This window comes from Centroberyx gerrardi, chromosome 13 (assembly GCF_048128805.1).
Source record: "Centroberyx gerrardi isolate f3 chromosome 13, fCenGer3.hap1.cur.20231027, whole genome shotgun sequence".
NCBI classification, from domain to species: Eukaryota; Metazoa; Chordata; class Actinopteri; order Beryciformes; family Berycidae; genus Centroberyx; species Centroberyx gerrardi.
In genome coordinates this window covers 8,342,710-8,369,649 of record NC_136009.1, presented here as the reverse complement: position 1 = coordinate 8,369,649, position 26,940 = coordinate 8,342,710, and the positions used below count along the sequence as shown (strand labels likewise).

At 43.9% G+C, this 26,940-nt stretch overlaps 2 protein-coding genes across 2 annotated transcripts; both read right to left on the bottom strand.

The window, feature by feature from the left end:
- Nucleotides 1-56: 56 nt before the first annotated feature.
- ap1g2 (adaptor related protein complex 1 subunit gamma 2) lies at nt 57-14,474 on the bottom strand. The gene is made up of 22 exons (XM_078287511.1): nt 14,349-14,474; nt 13,311-13,513; nt 12,860-12,984; nt 12,158-12,299; nt 10,845-10,941; nt 10,657-10,733; nt 10,444-10,539; nt 9,594-9,674; nt 9,202-9,300; nt 9,006-9,061; nt 8,020-8,133; nt 7,655-7,795; nt 7,096-7,150; nt 6,419-6,541; nt 5,937-6,026; nt 4,861-4,988; nt 4,343-4,447; nt 3,995-4,142; nt 3,398-3,560; nt 2,983-3,134; nt 2,152-2,250; nt 57-1,798 (listed from the first exon to the last, which is right to left on the bottom strand). Exons 2-22 carry the CDS (start codon nt 13,509-13,511, stop codon nt 1,697-1,699), a joined length of 2,394 nt encoding a protein of 797 aa, XP_078143637.1. The 5' UTR covers nt 13,512-13,513; nt 14,349-14,474; the 3' UTR covers nt 57-1,696.
- A 1,759-nt stretch (nt 14,475-16,233) lies between these two features.
- Nucleotides 16,234-26,067, bottom strand: slc7a8b (solute carrier family 7 member 8b). The gene is made up of 12 exons (XM_071906752.2): nt 25,983-26,067; nt 25,147-25,364; nt 23,179-23,383; nt 22,430-22,581; nt 20,885-21,010; nt 19,724-19,877; nt 19,005-19,128; nt 18,634-18,737; nt 18,029-18,125; nt 17,762-17,911; nt 17,156-17,333; nt 16,234-16,795 (listed from the first exon to the last, which is right to left on the bottom strand). Exons 2-12 carry the CDS (start codon nt 25,292-25,294, stop codon nt 16,668-16,670), a joined length of 1,566 nt encoding a protein of 521 aa, XP_071762853.1. The 5' UTR covers nt 25,295-25,364; nt 25,983-26,067; the 3' UTR covers nt 16,234-16,667.
- Nucleotides 26,068-26,940: the final 873 nt, after the last annotated feature.

The window sequence follows — 26,940 nt, the reverse complement described above, 5'->3', positions numbered from 1 at the left end:
AGTGTTGTTCTCGAATGCCTGTAGCTCAGGTACGAAGGCGAGTCACCGCTGAGGAGTTTGAAAACTGATTTTTTTTTTATTAGAAAATGACATGAGACAGAGGATTCAAAGACAACGTACACAACAAACTGAATTCTCCTTCTGGTCTTTTCCGTTTACTTTCTTAGTTAAGAGTAGTGATCTGGAAAACGGTTGGTACAGATTGCACTGACAACCGTTTAGAGTGCTATTGCTCACATCCAGTATCAATGGAGTGAATGATGTGTTCAGGAGAGGTCAGTGATGGTGACACTGCTGTTTAAGAAATTAGATGTTATCAATTTACTGATAAGGTAATATACTGTCTTCATCTGGAGGTGTTTTTTTTTTTTTTTCAACAATACTCATCCAAGTGTGTGGAATTTGGTCAACGAAGGGTTTCATAGGGGATTTTTCAAAGACCTAGACTCTATTCACATTGTGCTTATATACTGAACAGCTAAAATATATGTTTTGTAGACAGTAATCATATGCATTATTCCTCCTGTATCACTATACAGGCTTCAGACCAGAAAAAACACAATTGTTTTCATTCGATAACCCAATAAGAGGGACACTGTAAACAACAGACGAGGAGATACTGGTCGGGACGAGCGAGTGTCGCTTGGTTTGGAAACAAAACACGTCTATGACTACACATCATTCATAGGTAAAACAATTCTTTGACCTCAAAAAACAAAGAATAAAATTACATTTTTTTTCTTGTACGTGAGAATACCTCAGCTGTTGAGGGGGAACAAAAGGCACGGGGGGGGGGGGGACAGGCAGCTGAGAAGATGAGTGGATAAAAGAGGTAGGAAGAAGAGAGGAGCAGAGAATGACACACAAGGTCCTGCTTGAAATCCAACACCCTTCACTCTCAGGACCACCTCGTGTTTCCCCAATAGATCCAAAAGCATTGGATCAGGATAAACAGCATTTCTTGGTAGCCCGACTGTGGTCCTCATTCGTTACACCGATCCAGTGATTTTTAAATCAATACAGGGGAGCGTGAAGGCAACAACGTCGGGGAGGAAAGCTGGAAAATCAGATTGAAGGGAGTGTGCATGGAGTAGTGTGGGATGAAAGCTGATCAAGTGGCTCATATTGACCCACAGGAGCCATAATGAGCCACGTGAAAGGTTATTGATCAAATACAATCAGCAACAGTAGCTTGTTAGTCAAAGAAAACAAAAACTACTCACTGGATGGTTCTTACTGGGCAACGTTTGTATGATTGCACAATTCCCAGAAAAAAATATATCAATATTTCAATATGATACCTGCAGACAGGTGACAAGCTGATGAAATTGATGACCACCTGAACTTGATTCCAAAGCCTGTGCCATATCGAATAATGCCATCGATCTCATTTATACTCTGGGGGGTTTCAGAAGAGGGGGGAAAGCTACGGGGAATAATGTCTGGCTGAGTTCACACGCGAGGCTTCGCCGATCCTGTGAAAGAACAGTGTCCTACAGCCATATAAACACCAACAAAATCAGAGTTGTTTGAGAAACATCAGCTCGGACTGACGAGAACGTCGTACTGTAGTGTGGCTGATGTAGTGTAGCGGGGGGTTGACGGGAGAGGCGCTCCTTCAGCGAGGGGCGACGCCTGCCGATTCATCCACAGACTTGGACTTTTGCCGTAGTCTTGTCGGACCGACTGACGGCTGTCAGTGGCAGGCGGGACCGGGGAAGGAGTCGATCTGGATAGTATCCTGAAAGGCCGCTCCTTGGCTGGTGTAAGACATGCGGACCCTCATCTTCAGGTTCACCTGGAAGAGGAAGCAGGATGTAGATGGTATGTTACAGCTAGAATGGACTCTCCTTCATCTACATATGTGATGGGAAGAAAAAAAACGAGTACAGATTCTCTCCAGGCCTATGCCGCATTTGTGGCGAATTCCGTACATTTACAAGAGGATTGTGGGAGTGGTTTGAAAATTTGCAGCTAAGGTGTGAAGATTCATTATAATGTTATATTTTCACAAAAATCTAGCGTTTACTTCCTTTTATTAATTAGATACTGCTCAATAAAGAAGACTTAATGACTGCAGCAAGAGACAACTTTGCGTGTGTGTGTGTGTGTGTGTGTGTGTGTGTGTGTGCACGCCCACTGCAGACCCACCTTGTTTGGGTTGTTGAGGAGCACCGTCTGGGTCACTTTAGCCGTGCTGCGCGCAGGGAGAAAGTCCCCACTGGGGGCCTTCATGTGTAACTGCACACTCTGAGGGGGGGGGGGGGGGGGGGAGGAGGTGGCAAAGGTCAAATACAACTCCAAAGTTAAGAGCATCAAAACACACACATGGACGATGAGTCCCGTTTACTGCCCTAACACCTACCACTGACAACCTGACAACGGGGGCTGAAATTAACACCTGCCAAGCACCAAATGCTGGTAAAAGTGGTCTTCGGTGGGTCAGGGGTCACCCGCCACAGTGGGTGCTAACTTACTGAGATGATGACACTTGAACGCCTCGGTTATACACAGTCTTTAGTCTTTGCCTGTTCTCAAACTTTGTCCCTGCTGACCACCGTATACAAACTTTTCCCTCTTTCTCTGCTGCCTGGATGATTACCAAGTGTAACATTAGTTGAAACGCAACTTTATTCCCATGTGGCGAGGCGGTTCATGATGAATTACAAACTTGATCTATTGTGCGAGTGAGTGAGCCAGTTTTAAATTAAAACGCTACATCTGCTCCTGTCTCTGCACTGGATGCTTCACACCGCGCCTGATGCCACGCATGGAAAATGGGTAGGGCGATGTATTAGCATGAAAAATGGATATTAATTATTTTGGCCAGTAAAAATTATTCTTGGCAGGTGAGCCCAAATGTTAATTTCAGACACTGGAAGCTGACCAAGAAAGCTGGCTTGGCAGCGGACTTATCTTTTGGATAATTAACATAATGTGCATAGCGTGTTCCATTTAGATCGGGCTGGTAGTGGGACAAACCTTGGGCACTGCTGCCTGCAGGGTGAAGCTGCTGATGTCCGACTCAGTGGCGTTGGAGGCTGTGAGTGTGACCGTCAGGCCCGAGTCCGTCTCTTTTTCACACTGGAGTGTCAGAGTCACACCGTTCTTCTCGTACACCGTCACTGCGGGCGCTATGGAAAATACACACAGATACTGTTTGTTGTATGGGTTTAAAATCCCATATTACACCCATAAATATGTGGTATTTTGGTATTTTGCTGATGCCCTTATCCAGAGCAACTCACATGAGTCTTATTCTGCACACTCTCCCAAATCTCACATCCTCTTGTTTACTCGTCGTTTATTTCCTCTTTCTTCATTTCCTCTTTCCTTCACCTACCCTTTAAAGCGGTCTTATTCTCAACTACTTTGTGTGTGTGTGTGTGTCTCTGACCTGGTGCGAGGGGTGTGGGCTCCAGGCCCCCCAGCAGGTCCAGCAGGTCTCCTCCTGCGGTGCTGGCGGTGCTGCTGGCCGGGCCGGGTGCCATGCTGCCCTGGGCCGGGCTGGGCCGCAGAGGCTCCTCAGAGCCACCCAGCAGGTCCAAAAGATCACACACCTTCAGCAAAACCACAAACGAGAGGGGAAAACTTCAACTTGATTCGTCCAATTTAGACTGCTGCATTTTTATGCGTTTTTAAATCAGCAGTAAGCAAATGTGCCCACAAAATATGACATGAAAGAACGAAATAACAAGTGCGCTAGTGCTTTTTAGGTGCTTGGGTGGGAAGGTATGCATGACTGGAGTGAGTAAAACTACGCTGACTTTCAACTGATATGGGGGTGCGTAGATAATGAATTTTAATTTTGGGGTGAACTATTCCTTTAAAAGTTATCAGTGAAACCTTAAAATCAACAGGTAACCGATGAAGAGAAGCCAGAATCAGAAGGGTGTGATAGGTAAACGTATTCACATGAGGTATCAGTTGAGTCTTGACAAGAAGTTATTGCCAAATATCTCAACGTATTTCCATCATCATCATCATCATGTACCTGGTTAGCAGGCTCTTGGGCCGTCACTGGCTCTCCCTGCTTGAGTTTGGTCGGCTCGATCTCCTTGAGCCCCCCCCCTGCCGACTCTCCGTTGGTATGACCCGGGGAGTTCTTGTCCATCACAGGCATCCTCTCCAGCACCGCCGCCCTGGGGACAGAACAAACATCTCTCAGGTGGATGTATAGCCACTGTCACTGGTAAAATGGCTCACAGCTGTAGCCATAATAATACACATAACATCAAAATAGTTGCAATTCTAATTTTCTATGAGAAAAACACACATATCGCATAATCAGATATATCTGATTATGCGATATGTATGTTTTTCAGTACATGATGTTGCGTACCTCATGTGGTCATATTTTTTGAAGAGAGCATTGTATTCAACTGCCCTCTGCTGGAGCTCCACGTCTATACAGCTGCCATAGATGCTGACGATGCTCCTGATCCGACTGACAAGAGGTGGAGAGATGGGGGGGGGGGGGGAGAGAGGTAGTTAGGGGACGGACGGATGGGGGGCTGCAGCCACTTAGATGTTGTCTGTATCAGCAATGTAGAGAGCTCATAAATTCAAGAAAGAAAGAAAAAAAAACTCAGCAAGCAGCTTTGTAGTTGTCTGATATCTCCTTGACTCAAGCCCCTGGTGTCATTTTTAAAATACGTTTCTACGGTCTGGAAAGTGAGTTTTGAAAGCCTCAGCACCTGGCGAAGTAATCGTTGAGTCACTGATATTAATCAACATCCCTATCAACCCCCCACAGATAAGTTATGGTCATTTTGAGCTCTGCGGCAGAAAAACTATTACTACTGTGCTGTAGGGTGCAGCCGCTCACTGTGTGCTGCGAGCGACAGAGGTGATGCTTACTCCACATTGTCAGTGATGCGTGTGCTTAGCTTCATGGTGGCCGTGAGAGCGAAGCCTCTGGTCGCCGGGGACGACATGTGGGACTGTAGCACCGTTTCCAAGGCGTCCAGGACGTCGTCTTCAGTGACCTGAATGACAGATGGGAGAGGTTATGTTATTTGTCACAGTGCAGGCTCTGAACGTCGGCAATCAATTCTAACATTTACTTTTCTCATACAAAGACTAGGAATGCAGCAATGCCACCTTTTAGCTGCCAATACTAATTATGAGTACTTTAAGTATCAGTAGATATGGAGTGCTGAGATAAAGATGTAGACGTTTGTTTTGGGGTCACTGATCAAAAAGGACTGAGAGTTAATGCGTGTTTATCCATCTGAGGGATTTTTTCTTTCATGTATAAAAGAGGCCAAAAAAAACAAGGCACTGCATTTATTTCTGACATGTTATACGGGACTCTTGGTATCGGATTTTAGCACTGGGGAAATTCCCTGACACCGATGCCATATTTCAACCTGCTTTCAAGCGGGTATCAAATACCAGATTAAAGGAAGCTGGGCCTTTGCCATCAGGACATGTACTCTTTAAACAACCTTCGACTGGCAGTATCAGTGTCATCTTTTAAATCACTTCTTAAGACGGACTTCTAAAGACATGCTTTCATGTAGTGATGTTTCTCTTTCCGCTATATTTTGTTATAACCTTACCCTCCTGCTCCCCTTTCAGGAATCGCAGCCTGTATCCCACCCCCACCCTTATGACTATGTCTTTGTTTTGCCGCTGCCCTCTTCTTTTCTTGTGTAACCTCATTTCTTTGTCTTTCGTCTTCATTGTGAAGCACACTGCACATTTGTTTAAAGAAAAGTGCTGTACAAAGGATGTCATTATTAAAGTTATTAGCTGTAAGCAGCTGCATCCCTGACATAGATATTCTGAAATGATATAAAGTGAAAAGGGGCATTGTTGTACATAGCTAAAGAGATAAGTGCTGTATGTATCAATCAGTGATAGAGAGCAGCAAAACAGACATTTACTACTAAAATGTCGCAGATTATTACTTTAACTACACTAATGTGTACCTGAACCGGCTCCGTCTCGTCACACTCTCCTCTCAGCAGCAGGTCTCCGTACTCTCCTATACACCAGCACGCCACCTGCACCAGGGATTGCTGCACATGCACACAGAGCAAAAATGACACTTACACAACTGTGTATGCCCATTAAACTCACGCTGAAATATGTACTCTTAAAGGAATACACCAAGTCTTTGGTAGATCAGCTTACTTGTTAAGTGATGGGAACACTGACACCAAAAATACCCATGTGCCCTTGGTAGATCATCCATGCTAACACTGTAGCATACACTATGCTGAGTGATAGTAGGCGACTAGCAGTATCTAAAAAATGAGAAAATGAGCACTAATGCTAAATGGTAAGTAATCTTAAACACATGGATGATTTTGGTGCCTATGTTGTTATCACTTAATGGGTAAGCTGACCAATGGGCCGATCAACCAAAAACTTGTATTCCTTTAAGAGCAGGAACTGCACACACACACACCTGGGAGATGTCAGTGACCAGCGCCCGGTAGAGCTTGTGGACGGTGTAGGAGTGCAGGTCCGAGGCGGTGGTGATGAGCTGAATCAAGTTCGGCACCGTCTCGTCTCTCACGTCGCCCCCTGCCTGGCAGAGAGGGAATCAAAGTCACACACACGCACACACTAGTACACACACACATACAGAACTACAGTAGCTAGACAGCTGGGCCAAGTATTTGGGTCGTCCTACATTTCCACCCAGACACCATGACCTAACTTAAGGGTAAATTCCATCAAAGTTCGTGGAATTCATAAGGGGCCATTTACCGATGTGGATTAAGCCTTAATTTGTCCCAGATCTGTACCCTTACCCTTTCTCTACACTTGTCCATCCCTCTGAGAGAATAAAGCAAAGGATTAGTGTAAGCATTAACGTTTACACCCATCATGTGCTTTTTTATGTATTCCCTTACCTAGAGGGAGTGGGAAATGAACAGTGAGAATGGTACAGAGTGCCAAATGGAAAGCATTAGTCCGGGATAAAAGGCTTAATCAGGACCTGGTACATACACTTCACTGTGGCATAGTGCATCTATGATAGCATAAGACGACTCCAAAAAAGGTGGGTGCGGGTGCGAGACCCATCTAATAAGGTGGCAGGGAGGCAGGGTGGGTGGCACAGTGGCAGTCTGTATTTACCGTGGTGAGGACATGCAGGATGGTGTCAATGTGCCAGCGCTGGGAGGGCGCATACCTGACAGAGACACAGAGACACACACACTCAGTGGCGCTCGGGGGGCGGATCGGAGACATACACACAAACGCGAATCCGACCCCCGTCCTCTCCCTGCTAACATACACACACACATAGACCGGTGCATCAAGTGCTAAAGTGCTATACAGTAATAGACAGTGAAACAGAGAAGGCTATTTATACTCACAGTGCCATTGAAATAGACATGGGTGTCGTTGAGAGTGGAGACAAACACGGAGCAAGACATATACACACATACACAAGCTTCCAGGAAAGACACTTTCTTGTTATGGCCTTGTCACATCGAAATAGCCTTGTCACACTTTTTCCCCATTTCTTCTTTTTTTTTTTTTTTTCACACTGTCAATCCGAGCTTAGCGGAAGAGTGTGCACAATGCACTCCCATGCGCATGAATGTGTGTGTGCTCGCATGCGTGGATATGTGTTAACGCGGTGCATTCATGCATGTGCACATTCGCGCGTGTCGGCGTTTTTCCCCGTTACCTCTCGGCGGCGTTGAATATGCCGCAGGCGGCTTGGGACTTCAGCTCGGGGGGGCAGGAGGAGAGGAAGAGGAGCAGCTCCTTCATCATGGAGCGGATGTTGACGGCCGACACCAGGGCCAGGGAAAGCTCCAACGCACGGCTGGACGGTTGAACACGGGGCAGAGGAGACTACTGTTAGTGACTTTACACATAGTGGGCCGTCAGTGTGAAACCACCTGCTATTACTGTGAATGTGGGGCCGCTCAAAACACACATTAAAGTGTACATCAGAAGAGCACTGCCTCACAGTGTCAAGCTTATTGAGCATCAGTGGGGTAATAGCTGTGCTTGACGAGCAGAGAGAGGTGAGAGGGGTTCTGTTACCGTTTGACAGAAGCATCCTGGTCCTTCAGACAGTCCACTATGGTGCCCCGGTGGCGCTGCACTGCATTGTGGTCCGTCACAACGATCTTCTGAAGAGAGGTCATGGAAATATACCTGGACATGGGAACAATAACAGCCAGAAAATGAGGACATCAGCATTTAAGTTTCATACAGCATTGTTACGATGAAGCACTGTGAGTAAGCAGAATTCATGAAGGTCTACTTTGGTCAATTATGTTTGTTAGATTCTAAGTGTGTAGTACTATTTAAAATCAACAGAAGCAGGTGAAATTAGTTTTTCCATTTTGTTTAAATCAGCAGCTAACAATTTCACACAACAATTTCCTTTTGAGTGCTGCACAAATGTAGCTTTCTCAACTTGACAAGCCAAACAGTTTTCCTTCCCCTTGAAATGTCTTAGCCTCATGAGCTGATCAACTATTTCTGTGTGCACAGGGGAGATCTTATCTAATCAATACAGGCCTGGCAGCGGCAGGTCTCCTGAGGGATAAACCCGTCCTACCACTGTCACAAAGCCACGGGGAGAGCCAGGCAGCCTGCAGGTAAAACCAGACGAGCCTGCCAGGCCACATAGCCCCTATGGACACAAACCCGAGAAATAGTACCATAACAAAACCCCAAGGACCAATAACAGGCCTCCAAACTGGCTGATGAAAAAATGACATGGCCTGTAATTGAGAGATCAGCGTTTTACAGACAGGCAGCGGCCTTCTGGTGTGGCTCTGGAGAAATGGTTCCAGGGAAAGTGATTAGTGAGCTCCGACTGATAACAGCCTGTCTAGAGGGTTCTCCCTCGCTCTCTCTGGCTACACAGAGTTTAGCCGACGGCCTTGTGGAATGGAAACGGTAAAATGACCCTGAGAGATAAGAGAGAAAGGGGGGAGGTGGGAGGGAGAGACATAGGGAAAGAGAAACAGACATTCAGGGAGGCAGGGATGCAGAGTAAGGGGAAAAACGGCACTAACCGAATGTTCCTATCGTTGTTGAGGAGAAATCTTCCCAGGATGTTCACAGCCAGGACCTGTGACATACAGACATGAGAACAGAGGTGCATGGATATTTACTCTTTTTTGCCTACAACATAGAGACATTATTCAGTAGGTCAATATAGAACATTCATGATATGGATATACACAGTGACAAGCGATGCTAGCTCCTCACCCTGAGGCCGCTCTCTGACTTGATGTCCATCACAGTGAGAACAGTCTCATACAGCACAGCGCTGCCTGCAGTCTTACTGCTGTCTGTGTTAGTAGCCACCTGTATGGCAAGCCACAGACACACATCAGTACATCACTTATAGTACAGTATAGTATAGTATATCAGTTATACAACAACCATTCATCTAACTGATTCATTTATTTGCACGGACCAGATATTAAAAGTAATAATCTGCAACATTTTCATATAAACACATTACCATTTTGCTACTTTCTGTAATTGACTAATGCTGTTCTAAACACCGGGTGTCTGGTTAGTCTTTCCTGGGAAAATGTTAATTAAATGGTGGCAGGTATTACAAAACGGCTTATCTGAGTAAGTGAATATTGGACCTGGGCTAGTAAGTCGTTCATGGCGTCACTGGCTGCGTCGTTGTTGCGGCCGAGGATTCTCAGCAACCTCAGGATGCGCACCTAGGGATGGAGAGAAGGAAGGAGGGAGGGGAGAGAGAGCAACGGGACGGCAGTTATTTTGGTACTCTGAGTCAGCAACCACAAGAGGGAGGGACAGAGGGTGGGACCGAAACAAAACAAAGTGACAGAAAGAGAAAATCACTGGCAATGTATCGGCTCAGTGGACACAACCTGGTCATAGAAACAGGCTGCCACTGACACCTGGGAATACAGGGAGGCCAGGCCGTTATGAATGTATTATAGGAGCAAAACACCTGAGAACACCTTAGGGGGAGTGACGGCCCTACCGCAATTGCGTGACCAATCAGAAGAGCCGTTTAAGGCAGCTTTTTTCTATTTGTCCTGGCGATGTAAGAACATACAGTTTTCATTATACACACCTCAATAATATCTAATTTAATATCTTCATAGGTTGTGTTCATTTCAGACAGAATCTCGCTTCTTACTACACTGCAAGAACTATGACGAAGAGCGACTTATTATGACAAAATAAATCACACATATCTCCCCAGTGCTCAAAAAGTTCCTGAATCATGTGGCATTAAGATAAAATTGGTTGATTGTTGTCATACATTAAGGGAAATGGGCAGCAAAACTGAATGAATAATAACATTGTAGATAATCAGTTCTTATTTCATTGTTATTGTTTCATAGTGAATGTAATTACTTGTGGAATCCCTGTGTCATGCCAATAAAGCAGCCATTGAAATGGAAAAACAAAGAAAATTCATATTAGAAGTGAGTGCAGCTGCATTGAGGCCAGACTGACCTGTAGGAAGGGGTCACTGATTCCTGCCACGTTGTGTTCCGGGGAGTAACCCGACGTTACCAGACCTTTCATGATCTGGACCAGATCTGGCACCGTCTGAGATACACACAACACAAACACTTACGTTGTAGCGTACATGTAGTAATGCTGAATTGACAGGATGTGTGTGTGTGTGTGTGTGTGTATGTGTGTGTGTGTGTGTGTCCCTCCTACCTTCCGGAACTGCTCCAGTGTCTCTGGATTCCGCTCACACAACTCAGTGATCAGCACCACCGCACCGTGCAGCACACCTAGGAATGAGCAGAACCACAACCGTGACAAATAGTTGGAAACATCAGTGGTAAGACATGCTTACTGGTATTAAACATACTGGTAAAACATGTTCTAATGGATCTACTGACCGTGGTTCTTCTCTGAGAGGAGGGACCGAGCGGCGGGGGTGAAAAGCTCCCCCAGCTCCGGGACTTTTCTCACAATGTGAACGGCACACAGGGCAGCCTGGAATGGCAACGGGGGACATCATCAGCACCGTAACATCACTACAACTACAGTGAGCTGGTGCAGAGGGTTCAGCAACAGTGGGATCTGTTGGTGGGTTAGTTCTACTGCTGTCTGCGCTGATCCAAAACAATGTCTGAGAACAGTATTTAATAAACCGTAAATAGGTTAATAAGTGATATTACCCCATACTGAGATGGTGAGATAAAACTGGACGGATGAATGAATGGACAATGGGTTCACAATGACAGCTATTTGATTTGCCTGATCATTCACAGAGAAGCGCAATTGAGTTAATTAATTAATTTGGATTCATTTCTGAAGGTAGGAGAGGATGCAATCGACAGTTGTGTAAGGGTGCAATGGTAAAGTAATCTAACAAGCAGTGTTGGGGAAAGTAATTTTAAATGTAGGTAGTTACTTTACTTACTTACCCGAAAAAGTAAACAGTTATGTTAGAAAAGTTGCTCTTTATTAAGAGTAACTCACTAGAGTATTTTTGCATTACCCACTTCAAAAACATGCTGTAGCAATATGGCTCGTGCTGCCAAGTGTGTTGTCAATCATAGTTTTAAAATGCAATGCAGGACTGTTGCTCTCTTTTTAAAACAGTAAGCCAATCACATTTATATAAAGTGACTTTGTTACTCGAAGTACCACAGGATTTTCACTTTTTTCAACTTTTTTTTTTATTTGCGCAACTAAAAATGAAACAATATGAAATAAAAATAAAAGTAACGACACTAATTTTAAAGGGTAACTAAAAACGGATTACAAGAATTGAAAAACTAACATGTTAAGTTACTAGTTACCACAAAAAAGTAATCTGAGTACTCTAATGTGTGCCGCCAACTGGTAACAAACACTGGTAAGTAAGGAGTAATAAGGAGTAATATTACTTTTGAAATGAGTAACATGCAATATATTTATCCATATACTTTTATTGAGTAACAGGTTTTTCACTTAAAACTATGAAACAGTTGTTACAAGAATTAATTGCGGACGCCTTCTGCAGGAGGGCGAGAACGCAAATTCTCTATCATAGTTGGTTAAATGTGTTAATGAGCCGATCACAACATGAAATAAGGTTAGCTGAAGCCTGTGCTATGATGCTTTCACATGTCACTCACTGCCAGTGAAAATAACTGAATCGCAGTTGCTTTGTTACCTGCTGGTGTGAAAAAGATCAAATAAATAAAAGTGTGGTAGTCCTGACCTTCTTCTTGATGTAGGAGTTGGAGGCTCGCAGCAGCCTGTCGATCTCCGGCGCCAGATCCCTGCACATCTCAGCTGAGCCCATACAGGCCAGAGTGCACAGAGCCAGGGACTGCACATACTGGCTGCTGTGAGACAGGTCACTAAAAAACACACACAGATGAGAGCATATTAGAATATTCTACACTGTCTATTGGCTGACTTGCCCTGATTCTCTTACTCAGTCTTTTACCCCACTCGGTCTACTAAAATATCTCTATTTCTCTAATTCTACATAATTGTCTCAGAATGCAATCCGTCTAAATCCCTAGTCAAACTGGATTAGTTTAATTTGGGGAGGAGCTGTAATTGTAGCTGTTACCCATGGCATACAGAATTCTAATACAGTACGAATCTAACTCGGAGGTCATTTGATAATGTCATTCCATTCTGAATTGACATTTACGTAATGTAATAATGTGTTATGTTTCTGGCAGCCCGCAGATTGTCATAAAACGTGATCGTGATGTTTTACATCTGCGTTACACACTGTAATCTGAGGGAAATCACAAGGATAACTTGATCCTGTACAAATGGTGCTCTGGAATTACACACGTAGCATGTAAAAGTTAAATTACAGGACCTCCCGGCCCAATAAAATGAATCCAGTTGGAATAGGATTTAAGAATACAACTGTGGTTTGAGTGGTTTGGACTGTCCTTACTTCTTGATGGAGTTAGTGATGAGCAGGCTGGCATCCTGCTTCTCATCCAGCAGCATCATGGCTCCCAGGTATCCCACACGCTTCTCATTGTAGCGAGGGCTGGCTATCAGACGCACGCACTCCATCTGACAGGAGGAGAAATAACAAGCTTACATGTGAAGCTATTTGAGGAACATGACTGTGTTGGTGTGTTGAGCAAAGCAAAAAATAAAGCAGCTACCGTACAACCATCTAATGATAGTAATAGTCTTATACTTTATTAATCTCTGTAGGGGAATTCTTTTACTTCCCTCCACAGGGAGGTCAAAGGTCAGGCTCAGCTACAGAACAGAAACCTGGAGCCAGTGGGGATTCAGTGTTTTGCTCAAGGACACTTCAGCAGGGCAGGTGCTTGAACCTGGGTCCTCTAACCCAAACGACTCCATGACAGGCGTAATGAAAACTCCCTCACCTGACCGAAGTGAGCGGGGTAGCCCAGCATGTGCACGTAGAGCAGCTTGGCCAGGTTGTGGGAGCGCCCCCCATTGTCGGCTTGTCTGAACTGGGCCCGGATGGCGGCACACTCCCTCTGGATCACGCCCCGCTCCTCACCCTGTGTCCTGGCTGACCTGATGACCCGGATCATCTCCTGCAGACGCACTGATGGAGACATGGCTGTGTGTGTGTGTGTGTGTGTGTGTGTGTGTGTGTGTGTGTGTTGGGTGCGGTGGGGTGGGGATGGGATGGGATGGGATGGGGCAATCAAGGAAATGTTAAAAACAACAGTGTATTAACACAGAGAACAAAACCTACTTGAATTGTATTCATAGTTCTGTTACATCGCCACACGGCCATCTTGGTAGGGAAATAACAGTTGATTGTAATCATTTCACAGGTTGTTATAATCAAATGACAGCAACAGCCAGTGAGCTGTGTATATGGTAAAGCACCATATTGGTAGGAAATGCACGTGACATCATGGAAATACTATGAATTGTGCCAGTATTTTGCTTCCTGGATGGGGAAACCCGACAGGTGTGTGTGTATGTGTGTCGTTGGAGCTGTTTAAAGATAGTCGTGTTTAATGGCAAAGCTCTTCTGAATCTGCATTAAGTAAATGTGATTTAAAAAAGCCCAAGTTAATCAAAGAACTTACAAAACTATGTAAGAAGTCTGCAGGTAATGGCTGTTCATTTGGTGACAGACTGTAGTGGCGTTATTCATTCATAAAGAGCTGGCTCAATAGCAAGCTCCTGACAATTACATTTATATATTTGACAGAATATCTTTCAATTACCTAGTTAACTAACTAGTGAGCCTGACACACCCTGCCTCGATGATGCAGGAGAAACACCCAGTGAAATCAACGAGAGGCTAGCCAGCTAGCCGAACTTAGCTAACCTTGCAGATGCTGTCAAGCCTGCTGTGTGACTGCCTAGCTAAAGAGCTAGCTAGCATGACAGTTTATTTATGTGGATGGTTGAGCCTCCGAAGAAAAAACACAACGTACCTGTTCACTGTACAGCGACTTGCCAATATTCAAATCTTCAAACGAATTCAACCGACCCCCCCACAGATACTCGGCAATAATCTGTTGGCTGGAAACCTAACTACTGTATGCAGTCCATAGGGTTGCTACCAGTCAAGCCAGCCAGAATAAAAAAAGAGAACTTCCGGTCAAAAAATTCAAAATAAAACCCTTATCGATAAACGGGTTGCAATGTTCACTTACTTTAGGAGTACTACAACACATACTACAGTAAAAATAAAGACGATTAGGTTTTAGAATAGCTGAATTTGCCTACATCTTAAGTCCCCCTGTACCTACGCTTTGATTTATCCCTACTTCTAAACCTTAAACTACTCAATCATTTAGCCTCGCTAAATACATTTCTAAATGGTAAAAGGATACTGAAGGGAATACATAGAATGAAATTGTTAAATAGAATATAAACATATGTATGTACAAATATATGTATACATATATATATATATATATATATATATATATATATATATATATATATGTGTGTGTGTGTGTGTGTGTGTGTGTGTGTGTGTGTAGAGAGAGAGAGAGAGAGAGAGAGTGATAATATAACATAGGCAAAAAACAACTGTAATTTATGAATTAGAAGTTTAGGAAAAGTATGGATTATGGTATTCTTAGAGTGTGCATAGTAAGAGCAGTAGGATTTTTTCCAAAATGTTAGTGTTTCCACTATCTATTTTGATGGAATTTCTGTACTGCATACCCAAATAGTTTTTTTTAAAGACAGATGTTATGCTTTTATTTTGAAGGCGAAATCGCATATTTTCCGTTCTTATTCTGCCTTTTTCTGGCTAGCTTGACGCAGCTCAGCTTGCTAACGCTACCAATCACTTCCGTAATTTGATCTGTCACTGGGTGTGGACTCCGCCTCCTCTACGTCAGGTGTCCCAACAGGTGGATAAAATATGCATGAGGAGAGGATGCAGTCTGCAGCCCAAAGAACTCGCCACTGTATGCAGTGCAAGGCAGCGTGACCTTTACGGAAAACAACTACAGCAATCCCAATAACAGTTCTAGAGGGGCGCCATACAAATACAACAGCAAAAGTTTAAAATATCATGCAGATACTATAGGTAAAAATGATGCCACAGAAAATCCTACAGTAATACCACTGGATATTTCAAAAAATACCATAGAGTATCATAAGGTCACTATACACTGAGTACTGCAGACACACTATGTCCCTATAAGAATATTATAGTGATTTTTTATTGGGGGAATCGCTGTTTACCACAAGGAATTGCATTGATGGTGCAATGGACGATGGAGGCTGCTTCTCATTGTGACCTCTGTGTGTGCATGTGGAGCTTTCTTAATACTAGTGTTTTTTGGAAAAGCTAGAACAACTAAAGACGCGCAATAACTCCTTTTTGTTTCTTCCAGGTCTTCACTAGGGCCTGAAGTATCCCAGTATCCTCATTCAGTCAATATATTGATATATTTTCAAGGAATATAATTATTGATTTTGTCACAAATATTTCATAAGGATGGTACACCTGCAGTCAGACAGAGAGTGTCAGAATTTGAACTGCGGTCTGGCTGAGGTGTAAAGTCAATGTGAGCTTGAGGAGGGAAATATTTGTTTAATAGAAACATAATGTTCACTAATCAGCCAATGATCAACTTGTCATGATCATTATAGGATTTAGAGATCTACGCACCATTAAAAACAGAAACAAACACGCCATTTGCTCTCAAAAGCCTATTCTGGCTGTATGTATTTCAAAAGGAGACATTTTGACATAATTATAAATAACATTGGACTTAAATTACAAAGATGTGATGAATCCAATGAGAATAAAACAAACAAACCAATAGGAAAAGTCATTTCATGTTAGTGTTACGAGAATGATGTAATAATATGCATAATACATAGACCTTGAACATTAAAATTTGTTTCCACTCCCCCCAAAAATCATAGACAGACAAACAAGAAGACAATACCAAAGACAATACAAAAATGCAAACTTTTAAATTCTGATTTGAAGACAGGAAAAATGACCACGTGGGTCATAACTTCTGTTCAAAATAAGTGATATTGCATCTCAAAACGCCTGTTGCCAGGCAGAGTTACACTGAGGCAGTGGTGTTCAGGATTAAGGCCAGTCAAAGAACACCTCAAGAGACAGACAATCCAGTGCTACAGAATATATTCCTTGAGTGTTTACATTAGGTGAATGTGTTGCTGTTCCTCTTTCTGGGAGTCTTCTCTGAGCCTCTTTTTCCAGCCCCTGTGGGGTGTGAGCAAATGTCGGTGTGTCTGTTTGTGCAAGTGTTCAATCAGCTGTTTATGGGCTTTTCTTCCTCCCCTTCTCCATCCTTCCCTGCAGGCCCGCAGGGCTCCGGCCTCTGCCCCATGAGTGGGTAAACCACCAAACAGAACTTCTGGCACAGATGGGTCATCTTACCTGGAAGGCAATGGAAGAGATGGGTGAAATCATTTTTGTACCAGCAATGGCTCTCACTTGTAAATTCCTCATTTGAAGGACACTTGTTGGCATTCATCCCAAATAAAACATCCTTTCCACCAAGTGTCTGTACCTAGATGCATGTTCCTTATCATATTTTCTGAATCCACTTCACTCCTGGAAAAGTTTACTTTGTTGCATTTGGTTTGTTTAGGTTCAAACTGCCAAATTACAAGCCAACCAGGGCCTGTAATTAAAGTCACATGGACTCACATGGTTTATTGTATTTATAAGAACATCTACTCTTTACTAAAAAAGTCTTCCATAACCTTTCATTTAAAATAAAGGACTGTTCCTTACCAATGGTACTGTCAAAGCACTCTGGCTTGTTTTCCCAGTAGACTCCAAAGAAGTATACAGGGACACCGGTCATCATGATGGCCAGACCAATACCACAGACCAACGGCTCAGAGTAGAGGGAGAAGATCAGTAGGAAGGCCCAGAACAGCAGGTAGATCACAGGCCAGATGAGGCTCACCTGAAGGACGGGGGATGGACAGGTCACTCACTATAGAACTGCCATAGTGTTGTAAACCTCAAAAATCCCCGTGGCACACTTGTGTATGCTAGCTTAAAATGCAGTAAACAAAAGAAAAATAATTCAAGAGATTCACACAAGTTTCAGTGTAATCCTGACATACTGTATACTTCATAATTCCTGTAGACACATCAAGCTCCAGAATTAACTTTTTAATTCCAGATACTATTTGACGTTGAATGCAACAATTACAAACCCAAAGTGTGAGTATATCAATATTTATACGATACAGAAGAGACGGAAAATGCAAAACGAAAAGGTTGTAAGTCACATGGAAAATATATCTAAATAGTGAAACTTTGGATTGCTGATAAGCCACTCAAAAGTAAAAGATCCTAACCAATAAGTTAGTCTGACAGTGTCTTTACCTTGATAGGTCGATACATGTTGGGCTGTTTGAAGCGCAGCACAATCTGCCCGGCAACAGTGACGCCGTAGAAGAGGTAGTTGATGAAGCCCACGTAGTTGATGAGGGTGTAGATGTCACTGGTGCACAGCATCAGCAGAGTGGAGATACACTGAATGGGGTGACACAGGGGGAAAGTAATGATTTCTTCACAGGGAGAAGACTTAGGGCACACAGAGGACAAAGAGTAAATAATTACTTGTTTGTGTGTGTGTGTGGTAGGACTCACAGTGAACAGCAGGGCCGGGATGGGGGTGCAGCGGCCGACATGAATCATGGCCAGCAGGCGTGGAAGATGGCCTTCCCTCGCTCCAGCAAAGAACAGTCTGAGAGAGAGAGAAACAAAGACAACTCATCCTGAGAGAAGGGCCAACTGCTGCTTTGCTTACTGTGTGCGCTTGCCAGCTGAGAAACGGCTCAGGCAAGTGCAGCGACAAAACACAATTCAAGTGATTCTATGGGAGTACGAGTGCAGATTTACACCAAGGTGAGGAATGGGCAGATCAGGAGTAAAGCTGAGTTAGCAGAGTGGGACTGGGACCTGCTGTCAAATATCCTTCTAGACAATATAATTTTCCAACTTCCCAGAATCAAATATCCCTCTAGACAATAACATTTTCCAATGGAGGGTCCCCACTAGTGCGTTTTACTCCTGATTATGTTCTCACTTTCACCTAGTTTACCTCCGTTTCTCCTTGCGCAACCATAGACAAAAATGTACACATAGGAAATGAGACACAACTAAAAAAGCACAGTATGCACAGAAGCTGCAAAGAGAGGGAAACAAGGGAGGACGGAGGAGGAGACATGGGGGCGGGGGAAGCACAAACTGACCGCGAGGACGTGAAGAGGGAGCCATTGACCCCCCCGAAGGTGGAGAGCGCCACAGAGATGGGCATGATCCATGACATTACCCCTAGCAGCTTCTCTCCAAACGTCTGGGAGAGAGAGCGTTAGGAGCGGAGAGACAGAGAGAGAAGAAGAAGAGGAGGAGGAGGAGGAGGAGGAGGAGGAGGAGGAGAAAAGGGCAAACGGTTCAAACACTTACTAAAACAGTAGCAACTAATCAAGACATTTCAGAATGACATGTAACAGACTGAGAGACTATGCGTTACAAGCATTATGCGACAATGATGGACTCTACATGCATAAACCGCTCATTCGTTCTGATTGATTGATTTGGGTGACTGTGTGTCTGTTCTCACCACTGCCACAGCGTTGGAGGCCAGCAGCTCCTGCGGGCTCATGGCCGTGACGTAGGCCACGTTGGCGAAGACGTAGACGAAGGTGACCAGGGGGATGGAGATGAAGATGGCACGGGGCAGGTTCCTGGAGGATGAAGGACGAGGTACACAAAAAAATCTCATGCCGGCACGACAACATGGCAGCGCTTTCATCTCGTCTTGTCCCATCTGCCGGGGTGCTACATGCCATACGGTGGTGCACCGTATGGGGATTTCTGTGGCCGGAGTGCTTCAGTGTGATATTGCCATATTAAAACCTCTATGAGGGCTTTTTTAAACCTTTGATTCAACACAATAATTCACTTGCCCCGCCTCTCTCTAAAAACAATGGGCCTCATCAAAAAATGTTCTTAGACTTAATCTTTGATTCTATCATATGATTACTTCAAAGAGTAAAAAAAAAAACAAGAAAAGAGATAAAATAATATTAAACCAAAGTCTGTGGCTCTTGTAACTTGGATAATGCTAAAAATACTTTTAGCTTTTGATACAGAGTTAAAGAAAATCATTGAGACCCACTGATCGAAATCAATTCTTCATGAAACCATAACTTTTGTTTGGATTTAGTTGTAAGCGCAGAAATTGTGCATAAGAACCCTTTCTAAATATGTCCAACTGGCAGAAGTCACATGAGCAAACGCTTCCAGAAGGTGTGTGTGTGTGTGTGTGTGTGTGTTCACCTGTATGGGTCGACCAGCTCCTCCGTGACGTAGTTGAGGAAATTCCAGCCTCCGTATGCGAAGGAGCCTTGCAGGAAGGCCAGAGCTATCATGCCGACATCGTAGTCTCGGAAGGTCTCGAAGGCGTGCGCTGGCTCCAACCAGTAATAGTGACCTGGGAACCAAACGCAGACATGACCCACTTTCATCTGTAGCACCTGCTGACATTCACCACCACAACCTGAGCAGCAGAGGGCACCAGATACCGTCTGCTTTTACAGAGTGTCTGAAGGTCCTTCAACAGTCTCACACTGAATTATCTAAATGTCAAGGCATTTAAAGGTCTTAAATACAATTAACTATAGCCTTTTAAGTCTTAATAACAGTTGCAGAGGTCTTAAAAATACCACTTCTCTACCAGGAAATCCACCTGGTTATGCAGACCTATATTCCGATTGGTCGGGAGTTTTTCTTTACTTTTCAGATTTATTTATGTAGAAAAATTGTTGAAAAGTTTTATTCCAACTGCATTAAGATAGTCTTAAAAGTATTTAACTTGCTGAAACCTACAGTTACCCTGTTTTAGTCAACTCCTACTAATATTGACTGAATTGGCTTTTAACAAGCTCTGTCATGTTCCCCATGCTTTAGGTTTAGCCCCCACACTCGTCTTGGGTTTCATTATTTGATACAGTATGTTTAACTGTGCACAGATAAGAAGTGAGAATCAACACATGATCACATAAAAGTGTGGACAAAGTGCCTGAGATATATAAAGTCGGCTGCATGTCCAGCTCTCTTTCCACATAAAGCGGGATGCGAGGCGGCTAAGTCATACGAGTGAGCACGGCTTGGTTCGCTGGGTTTGGCAGTGTGGGTGTGTAGAGTGTGGCTGGGGATTATGAGCGGGATGAAGAGCTATGAGGGACTCTAATCCCTCTTTCACGTTGGGATCACTGAAATCCCGTGGGAGGCACGAGGGGACTGTATTGTGATGGTAGCTGAAGCGTTTCCTCTCCAACAGTCCTCAGTTTTTGCCATCTTGGAATCGTGTCTTGAGAGATAAAGACATGGACAAAGAGACAGATGGAGAGAGAAATTGAGAGAGAAATTGAGAGAGAAATTGAGAGAGAAATTGAGAGAGATTGAGAGAGACAGCCTGGACCAGCCAATCCAATCTACCTTTGCAGATCTGGACGATGCCCATGACTATGATGAGGCCCAAGGCCAGAAGCTTGCCAGCGGTGAAGACATCCTGGACCCGCGTGGCCCAGCGCACGCTGTGGCAGTTCACCCACGTCAACAGCACTGAGGACAGGAAGAGGACGCATGATAAACCAACAATAGGTCCACATTATACCAGAAGTTACAATCACATTTGTGATCTACAAGGTGGGTGAGGGAAACATATGCGCATAAAAATACATGATTCATGCAACCTATAAAGCTGAAAAAAGAGCTCATGTGCAACTTTTTATATTAACCTGGTACATATTTCACCACAGAGGCCTGGTGTGTGTCCTCAAAATAAAAAAACAGATACGACCCTTTGACAAAGTAGCCCCAGCAGAAAAACAGGTACGTCAGGCTGTTTGCCAGACAGCTGTCAAATGTCTGCAGGACCATGAAGAGACAAAACCAAAATTCCTGAGCCAGTTAGAGCATCCTTTGGCTCATTACATGAGACTGCCTGGGTCATGACAGACATCACTTGCCAGAGGCCTGCAGAGTGCTACCAGGTTCACCTGCTGCTCTGTCTCCCCCCCTCTCTCTCTCTGATTGATGAAACCTGGTCAAATGGCCCTGAGTACCTGCTATAATCTACACTAACGGGATTGTTCAGAACCTGCGAAAGTGAGCTGCAGAAAACCTCATACTTACAGTGACTAGCTTGTCTCCGTGGGCTGCAGGTTGAAACAGGGAGACGTGACACAAAAGTGTCAAGTAAAATTATGCTTTGACGAGTTCAATAGATTCCAACTGGGAAGCACTGCAGGAGACAGATGGGTTGAGGGGATTGCTTTTTGTACAAAATTCTCTTTCTTCTCTTTCACAGCTGTCTCAGCTCATGTAAATTCTGAGCACTTTAATATCAAAACAATACATTATGTGATAGCTTTTATGACAATACTAAAACACTCATTCGCACAGAGAGATTTTGCAGGCTATTGTGCTCTAGAACAACCCTTGACAATGGATAGGCAAGAGTTTTATGTAAAAATCCAGCTGTCTCATCAGCCTAAACCACAAAGTGCAGCTGCAACAGAGAAGAGCATCCCATCCCCCTAATTGAGACACTGTAGATTCGCCCTTATGGTTTTAGGCAAAACAAATCGAAACGTAACAGCAAAATATAAAACTGTCTCCTAAATGGCAGCGTGCAAGCGCTCCATCCAGAGAAAGCTGGACTCACTGACATTAGATCCTTGTCTCTCTCATCCCTTTAAGCATCACAGACCGGCCAGGTTGGTAAACATGAGCTTGTTGTGTGCAGTTTATTGACGTCACAGTCACGTCACGTCACATGATTTCTATTCAATGTTCTCAAACAGTTACCTCTCACTGCCATTTGGAGCCACCGTGTGAAGTTGAAAATGGGCTCAACACTCACCAGGGCCTCACTACGCGGTATCATGAACTGTATCTGTAGCCATAATGCAGACTTCAGCAGGCAAAATGCAATCGCTGCAATTTAATCTTCAAATGCGGCTCAATTTTATGACTCACGCAGGCAGACGGCAGCCAGCAGGCGAAGGCCGGTCTCCGGGGGGAGGCAGGAGGGGAAGAGGGGCTGCAGGATGTAGTTTGAGAAGGTGAGGGCGATCACAGCCTGGTTGGTGGGGTAGATAACCAACACCGCAATCCACAGACGCAGGAACCTGGGAGACAACGCAGGCAGCCGGTTAATGAGACACGGCAACAGACTCATGTCACACACCGGCGTGCGCACACACACCGGCACACAAGCACAACACTGTGTGAGGAGAGTACCAGCACTCATTAAAGCAAAATGGAGTAGGACAACAAAAAGAACTAATTGCCACATTAGCATACCAACTAACTGCATTACTCTATAATGTGCACTAGTGCATTGTTGTGAAAGACAAGAGAGATGAGCAGAACTGGGTCAGTGACATCCTGGGGTTGTTGGGAATACACAACTACGCTACAAGGGGGTGTTATTGTAATGTGTGCATGGCTGTTAGGAGGGAGTGTTACAATGTGACTGTATGTATGCGTGTGTGTGTGTGTGTGTCTCATTAATTACAAAAGGCTCACTGTAACTTTGCCAATTTCTGAGGCTGCTTTCATGTAGCATAATACCGCAAGAACCACATTGATTTGAGACACATTTTAATACAGAATCCCATGTAATCTCAAACATTCATTAATCTGGGAGCCCAACATCTTTCTCACATGTGCACTGGTATCACAAGTGATAACATTTCCATCTATATGGCCCCTTTTTCTCTCACCCAGCCAGTCCGCCGAAGATATCCTTGACATAGGAGTAGTCTCCCCCCGACTTGGGGATGGTCACGCCCAGCTCTGCATAGCAGAGAGCACCAATAGCAGTGATAATTCCAGTGACGACCCACACAATGATGGCCAGACCCACTGAGCTAGCGTTTTCCAGAACCCCCTTAGGACTCACGAAGATCCCCGATCCAATTATGTTGCCTGAGAGAGCGAAAAACAGAGAGGCACAGAGAGCAGATTAAGAAACAGATGCTCATCCAGGGACTGATGCTGTAATTCATGCAATATTTCAAATAAACCCTAAAAAAAAAAAAGCATGGAAAGTTACATCATCAATCATCTGTATCAGGAAGGGCGGTATTGCAGATTACATGTTCGTGAACAGGGAGAGAAAAACAAGGGCATGAAAAAATAAGCATAAGAAAACAAATGTAAAACATAGGCAGAGCAGAATGAGGACTATAACGGAAAGTGACCATTTCCTGCCACTTGATCCCCAGCTTCCTGTCTGCAGACCAATCACATGTAAAAACTGAAAATCCCCTTTCATCTACTATTGTTCGGTGTAATAGTTCTAGTTCTTGTTCTGGATCCCACCCTAGGAAAATTCATTTGTAATTCATTTGTACCTCTCGCTTGACTACTGAAGCACTGCCAGCATTAGTTGTGGTATATCAAGTATACTAAATGTGGATCTTTGCTCATAAAGGTCACATTCAGCCCATATAAAACCTATTGTGGTCAGGATCAAATTCAGGCTGGTGATAGTCAGGCTTTCCTGTCTGATAATGATTTTTTTCCCCCCATACAGCATTAACTCAGCCCCTTGAACAAAGAGAAAGGGCGGCGTACTCCGCAATTACCGCTCAGTAAAATCCATGTTCCATTTTGGATTGCACAGTGCAGCGATTCAATAAAAGAGATACAGCCAGAAGAAATGTGAAACGGCAAAAAAAGAATGAAATTGAAATGCTTAGAAATGGATTAACCCATGCCGAGTTATGAGCCTTTGCACTCTTTTATCCATAAAAATCTATTTATCATATCTGGGTCAACGGAAAAAGTGTGCAGGGTCCGGGTGTTTCTTGTGAATGGTGCAGCCGCTGCACTCCATCCATGCTACTGATGGTAATGGAAATTGCAATCTCGACACCGGCGGGCGAGCATTAGTGGGATTACTTTTTATCGACTTTCTCTGCATGTGGGAGGCAGGGAGGGACTGAGGAGGTGTGATGGCAGCCAGCGAATCCCTGCAAGCATGAAAGTGACATTGAATGAGCAAGAGCAAGATGTACGATGCTGCTTGTGCACTGGAGATTTGGCGAGCAATCAGAGAGAGAGAGGCTGAGGATAAAAATAAATATTCAATAGGGAAGAGATTTCACAGCCGGTAGTGTTCACTGCAATGCAAATGTCTGTGCAGTGTTGTGGCGGTCACACCCGAATTCAGCTACATTTCTGACATCCCCAACAAGTAAATACCTGTTGTGAATGTTATATTCATTTCAAATATAACAAACAAAATGAATGATTTGCATCATTGAAGTCATTTTGTGGGAATAACCATAAAAAATGCCATGACAGCACACAACGACTTGCTGGATTTTTCACTTGTGGTTGACACAGAATCAAGTTTAGATTCTATAAAGGATGTAGTGGAGGGTAAACCCAACTTAACTCAGTTTATCCACCATTTTAGCCTAACAAATCTTCCTGATGATAAATTCATGGCACACATCAAACTATGCAGTATCAAACTGACGCATGAAATATCAAACTGGTATATGAACATGGGGTCTCAAAGCAGAAATTCATGTTTCTCTTCAAATGTAATTGATTTTCCTCATACTGGTGGTTGTTTGCTTTGTGATGCTCGCTGACTGGAAGTCATGGCTCACCCACATTTTCATTCACCACTAACCTACTTACGGTGACAGAAGGGAACACCGCATGGCTGGACTTACCCACTATAATGCCACAGGCGCTGACCAGGCCGATCTCTTTTTTCAGAGCCACCCCGGAGCTTCCTGCCTCTTTCCCGGCGTCGGACTGGGAGTCTCCGGGCTCCGACTGGCCGCTGCTGCTGCTCCGCTTCCTCGGACCCGCGGTCATCCTGAGGCCCTCCTCTCTCCGATATTTCCCCCCTTTTGGTGTTCAGGTGACAGGTGCGACACCGCTCTGCCTACACCAGTAAACAAATGTGCAAGTGTAAGGCAGGCTATCACAATTTTGTTAAAAGAAAAAGCCCTATTTTACTACTTTCCTATCTGACACAGCATGCTCAAAGATGCTATTCCACTGACCGGACACATTCTCAAATACCAACAGCAATATCAAGACACTTTCCCACGCTTCCCCTTTGTTCTACAAATCTTGCTAGTAGCAACAATTAAATAAAGCTTCTGAATGTCAAACGTGCTGATGCCAGTGGTTTCCCCCTCTCTTATGTTGGCTACAGCGGTGCTATAATTAGAAACTACATCACAGCATTAATAATTCAATGAGTGCGACGCGATGAACCGGCCCACTGCCTCTGAAGTGGATCCAAAGTGACCAGATACAGACTTTGAAACCATGTGAGTTTGATAATAATACAAAAAGTGGCAATTAGCTTTAAGAAACGCCACCAAACTGGTAAACGATAAGATATTTAAGGTAAACGTTATTGGTTTAACAGTCCTAGTGGAGGGTTAAGGAGTATTGCCTGAAACATGACTGTGAGGGTTTGCAATTAACGTTAGTCTCAATATGACCCTCCAAATGTTTGTAAATTGAGGCAATTCAAATAACGGACACTCACCTTTTCAGTTGCGGCGACTTGAAAAAAAAATATTTCCACTTGAGAGCTGCCTGCTAAGTGACCGACTGCCTGTTCAGCATTATTTCTGTCGGCTGACCGCGATGAGCAGGATAACAAAAGACTCCCAGCTGACAGCGTCGACGTGAAATAGAAAAGCTTGTTATTTACGACCAATCAGCGCGTCCCAAACTGTCAACATGCCTCAAGCCCCGCCCTCTGTACGGAGGCCTGTGGTTAGGCCCGAATCCCGATACTTTGTTTGATAGCTATATACACTGATTGTTACTGAATTGTAGGCTGTGTAAATGGCTCAAGTGCAAAACTTGAGGTTTGTCACACTGCCACACTATCCAGTCAATGTAGTGGTGACTATAAAGGTTGGTGAACTGTATGTCCCCAGCTGGCATATTAGGCAAATAACCACCAACATAAATCCATATCAATGCTCTGTATTTTCAGAAAAGCATTAGTTTCTGCTTTTTTTCTGCTTCTCACCTACACAGTAACTTACATCAATTTGCTACTATTTCCCCATACGAAATAAATACATTTCACATACACTGTAGAATGTTTAGAGATTTGTTTCAAATACACAAACATTATCCTAAGATGCAGATGACATCATTAGAATTTTAGTCATTTCAAAACTTCTGGGTTTTTTTTTGGTTTTTTTTTGAGATAACAAAAAGGATATAAGTGGATATAAAGAATGTATCTCCAGTGTCCAAAATATAGGCTATTTGAATGAAGGTCATATACATATACATTTTTACAAATGTGTTTTGGCAGTGCCTTTTGCTACTCAAATTCTAATTCATACAGAAGAATTTTAGTTATAACTTAATCCGTTATATAAAAGCTAAAGCAAGCCACACACTAAGGCCCTACACTCTGAGGAGCTGAGTATGCATACTCAAATTATAATAGGCCTGTTTGGTACATTTTCTGTGTCACATGC